An 8,087-nucleotide genomic window follows, 5' to 3' on the forward strand; every position below is an offset into this window, starting at 1 on the left:
GAATGCCGAGGAGGCTGAGGCGGAGCCAGATTCTACGTTGATTACCGGTAACCCTTATGTTTATGATTTCAATTTATCGTTTGATTGCATGAGTTATATGCTTGTTTTGAGAAAAATTAGGATGCATGCTCTACCTAGTCGGATTTAAGGATCAAATTGCATGATTGGAGAATTTTAAGGACCTGATTGCAAAACTTGACAACTTAAGGGGCGATCTTCGAATTTTATGAATTAGGGGATTTAATATTTAATTTTCGATAATTTTACGATTTTTTGGGATAAAATTAGAAATTTTATGGGGCCAAGTTGCAAATTTTGAGGATTTTGGGATAACTGCTGGCTGGAAATTTCTTAAGTTTCAACGCGATCAGATTTAATAGTATGTATTGTCGCAAGAAGGATATATATTTCAGGTGTAGTCACGCATGCATTGCTAGATTCTGGAGCTACTTCTTTTATATCCAAGACGTTTGTTCATTGACTATGAATCATACCGATGACGGTGGATTCAGGATTCAGAGTATCGATTCCATCCGTGGATCAGATGTTCACTTCTCTGATAGTGAGGAAACTGGATCTTCGGTTATAGAAATATGCAGTGCAGGCAGACTTGATTGTGCTACCGTTGCCGGAGTTTGATATTATTTTGGGTATGGACTGGATTTCTATGAACGGAGCTGTCATAGACTTCTGACAGAGATCAGTGTCTGTCCGACCGCCCAGCGGTAGGCCGTTTATTTTCGAGACAGCCAGACACCAGCAGATGCTGCACATAATTTCCTGCATGTGTGCGAGGAAGCCCATGAAGAGAGGCTGCCAGTCGTTTCTGGCCAGTATTGTGTCAGTGTCAGAGCCAGCCAACCAGAAGCTAGAGGACGTTGATGTGGTCAGAGATTTCTCTAGGGTTTTCCCTGACGATGTTTCAGGCATTCCACCAATCAGAGAGGTGGAATTTTCAATTGAGCTTATGCCAGGTACCGTGCCTATTTCTAAGGCGCCCTATCATCTAGGACTTACAGATATGAAAAAACTGAAGGATCAAATTCAGGATTTGCTGGATAAGGTTTTCATTCGCCCTAGCTTTTCTCCTTGGGGCGCACCTGTACTTTTTGTGAAAAAGAAAGATGGCAGCATGCGGTACGATCAAGAACAAGTATCCATTACCCAGGATCGAAGATTTATTTGATCAACTTCAGGGAGCATCAGCGTTCTCGAAGATAGATCTTCGATCTGGATACCATCAGCTGAAGGTGAGAGAGTCTGACGTGCATAAGAAGACATTCAGGACGCGGTATGGGCACTTTGAATTTTTGGTGATGCCCTTCGGTTTGACGAATGTGCCAGCGATCTTCATGGATCTCATGAATCGTGTGTTTCAGCCATATTTTGCCTAGTTTGCCATAGTTTTTATAGATGACACTCTGATTTATTCGAGGAGCAGCGTCAGCATCTGAGGACCATACTGCAAACTCTACTGGACAGACGGCTATATGCCAAGTTCAGTAAGTACGAGTCCTGGCTTGACAGAGTGTAATTCTTGGGCCATATTGTATCTCAGATGGTATAGAGGTTGACCCTAGTAAAGTTGAGGAAGTCAGAGACTGGCCAGTGCCTAAGAGCGTGACAGAGATCTGTAGCTTCTTGGGATTGGCTGGTTATTACAGGAAGTTTATTCAGAGCTTATCTTCTATTGTGATGCTTATGACCGCCTTGACGAAGAAGAACACCAAGTTTATCTGGGGATCTGAGTACCACGAGAGCTTTGACAGGTTGAAGCAGGCGTTGACCACTGCACCAGTTCTAGCTATGCCATCAGGGCAAAGAGAGTACGTGGTTTACACAGATGCTTCGAAGCTCGGTTTTTGACGCAGTTCTGATGCAGCACAACAGAGTTATAGCCTATGCGTCCCGACAATTGAGGGTCCATGAGAAGAATTATCCGACTCAATTATTCGACTCATGACCTCGAGCTAGCAGCAATGGTTTTTGCCTTGAAGATTTGAAGGCATTACCTATATGGCTTAAAGTGTAGGATCTTCATTGACCACAAGATCCTGCAGTACTTCTTCACATAGAAAGAGCTGAACATGAGATAGCAGAGGTGGCTAGAGTTAGTGAAGGATTATGACTGTAACGCCCCGAAAATTTAAAGGTCCACGCGAACCACATGCATAAAAATTATTAAATTCTCTTGTATTTTAATTAATTGTTTTAATTGCATTAATTAATTATGTCGTGCATATTTACATGTTTAAAATATATTTTTCTACATGGTTGAATTAAAATATATTTTTAAAGGTTATTCGAGTTGCGATCGAGGAACGGAGACCGAGGGCTGAAAAATTAGAAAATGATTTTTAAATAGTTGTTTAAAATATGATTGATGCTTTTTCTAATTTTTGAAAATATGGGGTTTTGAGGTGATTTTATAGGCCAGGACGTAATTTTTATCGGTGTTGGATTTTCAACAAAAGTATGAACGTTTTGGCAACCCGGCTAATAAATTCACAAACTTTATTTAACAAAATAATTTTCAATATTTTAATTGAGCAATAATGGGCCTAAAGTGTTTAATTAGATATTTAATATTCAAAACACCCCCAAACCCTCACACCTACACGTACGCCCACTTTTCTGAATTCTTCACCAAATTCTCTCAACAATACACGACACACACACACAAAAGTTGAAGGGAAAAAAAAAGCATCAAGTTTGATAGAGTTTTCAAGCCATCGTTCCTCGTCGTCGTTCTTCGTCATCGTCAACGATTAATCGTGCGTTAAAAACGCAAAGGCACGTCATATTCTCCTTTTACTCATAATCACACCATATTATGTATTTATGTTTGAAAATTGCATGAAAACAAGTTGCACCTTGCAATATTTTTTTAGATGCATTATAATTGATTTTTAAAGCATGTACTTTGGTTCAAAAAAATATGCTTTTATGTTGTTTAAGGGGCTGCCATGAATAGGGTATTAATATGGAATGGTTTATAGGCAAAACATGTCAATTTTAACAAGAAAATCATGTTGGAACCGTAGGAAAATTAAGAAATAAGAACCGTGAGTTTTTGGTAGAGTTCATGTGCATGTTGAGGTTCAAGGCTTGTTTGTGTTGCATGGGGGCTTGGGGCTCGACCAGGTCTGGGGGTTGGGTCCTTAGGGTCGTGGCTAGGTCCTAGGAAGAGTCGTAGCATGGCTAGGACTCGTGGTTCAGGCTGGGGAAGAGTCCACGAAAGCTAGGACTCTCCCCCAAGCCCCTCACGTTAGGCTGATGTACTGGTACAGAGGGCTGTGGCTTGGTTTGGGGCTGGGCTAGGTGGTCTGGGTGATGGCTTAAGATGGTTCAGTGAGGGTTAGGAAGGGCTGGGCGCGGTGGTGGCCTGGGTAGAAGCCTCCACGCAAAGATGGCAGTAGCAGCGGGAAGAGCATGCCTGCGCGCAGCTTGGCCCTTCTGATTTATGTGCTTCGCCTCTTGGGTTCAGGGCTTGGTCTGGTCTGGGTAGGGGCTAACCATGAACCAGGGATGGTTAGGGTCGTCTGGGCTCAGTGGTGGCTCGGCTGGAAGGGGCCTAGGCTAGATAGGAGTCCTAATTGCACCAAGGAACTCACGCTCACACACATGCAGGTTTGGAGTGCTTCTGTCCAGGAGAGTTTGAGCGACTTAGTTGCTTATTCTTTGAGCCAGGCTTGGTCAAGAGGGTGCCTAGGAGAGTTAGCTAGGGTTCGGCTCAAGGTGGCTCGGGCGTGGCTCGAGTAAATTGGGAGATGGCTCGGTGAGTTCGTTAGTGTGTCAAAAACGAAAATTAAAGATGGAAAAATTGAGCCATGGGTCCACGGGTGTGGCTTATGACTTGGAAGGGTAGAATAGATATTAAAAATGTTATGTTTAAAATTTGGGATCAAAATAACGAGGTTTGGATTTAATCGAGATTTAATCGCCGCACGAAACGCTAATTAACGAATTAATTGAATAGCCTAGTTTTAAGCGTCATAAATTATGAAAAATTAGGTTTAAGCTTAAATAATTATTATAAGTCTAAGTTTTTAATTTGGGAATTTTATATTAAGATTTGGTTTAATTCGGGATTAAAACACATTAATATGTTATATTAAATTAAAATTCCTCGTTTAAGCTAAATAAAAATATGAAAAAATTCATGTAGGCTTAAATAATTATTTGGGACATGTTAAAGTCAATGAAACTAAGAAAATATCAAAAACGAAAAATTTTACGTCCAAGGGTAAAACGGTCATTTTACATCTAGAAATTAGTAAACGTCATGGCAGTGCCCTGACTGCTGTTTTATGTGCTAACATGATCATTTTCTATAGTTATGGATGTTTATGGAATTTTATATGTTAAAATGATATTTTAAACATTTATGGGATTTTGTACGTTAAAATGATATTTTAAATGTTTGGAGAATTTTATGTGTTTATGATTTAATATGTCAAAATGTTAATTTAAATGTTTTGAGGTTAAAATGATTATTTCAAATGTTTATGAATTTTTACATGTTAAATTATGATTTTTTTAAATGTCGATGAGATTTTTATGATTTAAGGAAGACATTTAAAAGACATGTTGCATGCTTGGTTTCAAAAACAAAATTATACGTTATGATGATTTTTATAAAGTAACGAGAATGTAAACGTTGAAAGAAGTGAAGTAATTGTGATTAATTCGATAATGTTGGGGATTTTGTGAGGGTGACGGTCCCAGTGGGAGCCCGACGATCATATTTCCAGTATTACGAATATGAGGTAACAGTATGAGGTAACGGTATCTGGTAACGGTAAGAATGAAAATATCGTGAGGGGAAAAGGCCCCAGAGGGAGCCCATTTATGGGAAAAGGCCCCAGAGGGAACCCCGACGATCGTATTTCTATTCGAAAGAGGATAGGCCAGGGCACAGTTGACCGGTGAGAGTGTTGCTAGTGTCCCCCACCGCCCAGTACTACGGTTTCATGTAGATGGATCCATCGAATTTTTAAGGTTTAAGGAAACTCACAATTAACGATCTGAATTCAACAAAGGAAAAGGAAAAGGAAAAGGAAAAGGAAAAATGTTTATGATCATGAAAAATGCTTTATGTTATGGCATGTTGAGGAAAAAGGGAAAAGTTAAGGTTTATATTCGCATGTCATGAAAATGTTTATGTTTAAAGTTGATACATTATTATGAAAATGTTTTTATTTAAAGTTCATGCATCATAGAAAGGTTTACGAAAATGTTCATGTGTGAAGTTTATGCATCTTCATGAAAACGATATTTTAAGTACAAGTATTTTTCACTGTTGCTTGTGGTTTTATACGTATTACTTGTTATCAAGAATATGACGTGTTGAGTCTTTAGACTCACTAGGTGTGATTGATGCAGGTGATTATGATAATAATGTTTATGGAGGTTTTGATGGTTGACTTGACTGGACTGAAGGTGCACATAACCCGAGGACCGAGGCTAGTTTTCCGCACTAGTTATGATTTATGATTTTAAGTGATACTAAAGATATTTTTACTACGATTTATTTATGAGAGGTTTTTGGGAGGGTATAGTATGGGCTATACTTTTCAAATATTGTTTTGGGTTTGGTAAATTGTTGGGCGATGTTACGATTCAAACTAGCTCCTTTGGATACTCAAATATATAGTTGGGTGTTTTATTGTAAAATGATGTCCAAGATATTTTATGTAATTTTTATGGTTCGGCCGATGCTAAGTGAGGTTTTTTTAAAAAAAAAAAAAAAATTACAGCACATTTTAAGAAAAAGAAAGGCAGACGTTTCAATGACTGTGACATTAGCTACTATCCGGGTAAGGCTAATGTGGTTGCAGATGCACTGAGTAGGAAGCATGCAGTGATTGCTCATTTTTCGGTACGGAGACCGCTGCAGGCGGAGATTCAGATGTTCGAGCTTGCAGTTTATGCCAAGGGCGATCTCCCAAATCTAGCTACACTGACAGTGAAGCCGACTTTGGGAGACAGAATCCAGGTAGGGCAGAATTCTGACTAGCAGTTGCAGAAGTGGAGACAGAGGGACGAGGCTAAGGGCCGGAGACTGTATACAGTTATGGATGGCATAGTCAGATATAGGGACCGATTGTGGGTTCCTGACAGTGATTTCCTGAGAGCAGATATCTTGAGCGAGGCCCACAGCACCCCGTACTCCATCCATCCAGGGAGTACGAAGATGTATAAGGATCTTCAGTCTCTCTATTGGTGGCCAGGCATGAAGCAGGATATTCTGCGATTCGTCTCCGAGTTTTTGACGTGTCAGCAGGTCAAGGCAGAGGATCAGAGAGCTGCAAGGAAGCTGAGAACACTCCTTATTCCCGAGTGGAAATGGGAGATTATCACCATGGATTTTGTGACAGGGCTGCCGAGGATGAATGGAGGATATAAAGTCATTTGGGTGATCGTTGATCGGCTCACTAAGTCAGCACACTTTTTACCGATCAGGAAGACTTTCACCATGACTCAGTACGCAGAGCTGTACATCAGAAAGATAGTCAGACTGCATGGGATTCCATTGTCCATCGTGTCAGACAGGGATCCGAGATTCACGTCTGCATTCTTGAAGAGTCTACATCAGGCATTGGGTACTAAGCTGTAATTCAGTACCGCCTTCCATCCCCAGACTGATGGACAGTCAGAGAGGGTTATTCAGATTGTGGAAGACCTACTCAGAGCTTGCATAATCAACTTCCAGGGCAGCTGGGAGCTGAAGTTAGCTCTTGTGGAGTTCACGTACAACAACAGTTACCAGATGTCTATCGTTATGGCTCCTCTGGAGGAGGTGTAGGTCTCCAGTGTATTGGACGATGTAGGAGAGAGGGCAGAGATAGGGCCGGATATTGTCAGTCAGACTGTAGAGTTTGTGGTCAAGATCCGTGATAGGATGAAGACCGCTCAGAGCCGGCAGAAGAGTTACGTGGATCAGCGATGCAGAGATCTTGAGTTTGCCGTAGGAGACCATATGTTCGTGAAGGTCGCATTGCTGAAGGGTGTGATGAGATTTGGGAAGAAAGACAAGCTCATTCCGAGATACATAGAGCCGTTTGAGATACTGGAGAGAGTTGGGACACTTGAAGACAGAGTTGCCTTACCGCCGAATCTGGCGGGAGTACATAATGTTTTCCACGTCTCTAGGCTGCGGAAGTACATGTCGAATCATTCACATGTACTGAACCATGAGCCACTTCAGCTAACACCGAACCTGTCTTTCAAGGAGAGACCCACTCAAATATTGGATAGACAGGAGAGGAGGCTCCGGAACAAAATGATCCACATGGTCATAGTCAAGTGGCTAAATCATTCTGAGGAGGAGGCTACTTAAGAGACTGAAGCCGAGATGAGGACTCGCTACCTAGAGTTATTCGGTATGGCTTAAATTTCGAGGACGAAATTTTTTTTAAGGGGTGAGAGTTGTAAGGTCCATGAAATTCGATCTACGTAACCTGAATGCATGCAATCTAGGGTTTCATTTTAAATACATGTTCAAGGATTTTATGCATGATTATTTCATGGCCAGGTTATATTTCATGATTATTTTAAAGTTTCATGCATTAGGGTTTTGAGTTGCATTTCACGCTTGAACGAGGAACAGAAACCGGGAAAAATATTTTTTTTGAATGATTATTTTTAATTAATTAATTTGAAGTGGTTTAAGGGTGTTTTTTGAAAATTGGGCCTTGGCGGGTATTTTTACTAGTTGGGTCATATTTTTAATCGATGCGCAAATTTTATACCTAAATGAAATATTTTTCGGGTGTGTTATATTAGGCTTGTTGGGTTTATTTTAATGCTTAATGGGCTAAAATCCCATTTAATCTTTTTAAAGTTCAAGTTAGGCCCATTAGTGTTTTGTTTCTTATTTAAACACTAAACTACACTAAACCTAAACCTAATATAACCCTAGCAGCCGCCCCTCACCCTCCACCAGCAGCCTTCACGTGATTTTTCAGCAGCAAAGTTTCGGCTCCTCCATTATTTTTCAGGCAAGCTTCATCCGCGCTCCTCCGGTGCTTTTCCGACGCGTGTATATTCAAGCTTTTGTTAATATAAACGTTAAGGCACGCATG

At 40.6% G+C, this 8,087-nt stretch overlaps 1 protein-coding gene across 1 annotated transcript; it reads left to right on the top strand.

Moving 5' to 3' along the window:
• The first annotated feature begins 802 nt into the window (after window positions 1-802).
• On the top strand, window positions 803-7,342 carry LOC140983879 (uncharacterized). Its single transcript, XM_073451034.1, has 4 exons — window positions 803-926; window positions 1,559-1,858; window positions 5,841-5,998; window positions 6,809-7,342. Exons 1-4 carry the CDS (start codon window positions 803-805, stop codon window positions 7,340-7,342), a joined length of 1,116 nt encoding a protein of 371 aa, XP_073307135.1.
• Window positions 7,343-8,087: the final 745 nt, after the last annotated feature.

Source organism: Primulina huaijiensis, chromosome 9 (assembly GCF_012295235.1).
Source record: "Primulina huaijiensis isolate GDHJ02 chromosome 9, ASM1229523v2, whole genome shotgun sequence".
Classification (NCBI taxonomy): Eukaryota; Viridiplantae; Streptophyta; class Magnoliopsida; order Lamiales; family Gesneriaceae; genus Primulina; species Primulina huaijiensis.

Excerpts from the sequence above, each read along its gene's own strand:
- LOC140983879 (XM_073451034.1), top strand. The coding sequence starts at position 803 with ATGAAGAGAGGCTGCCAGTCGTTTCTGGCCAGTATTGTGTCAGTGTCA. Across the intron at positions 927-1,558 it reads TTTCCCTGACGATGTTTCAG|ATGGTATAGAGGTTGACCCT; the intron begins GCATTCCACCAA and ends ATTGTATCTCAG. Across the intron at positions 5,999-6,808 it reads CTTTGGGAGACAGAATCCAG|GTCTCCAGTGTATTGGACGA; the intron begins GTAGGGCAGAAT and ends GAGGAGGTGTAG.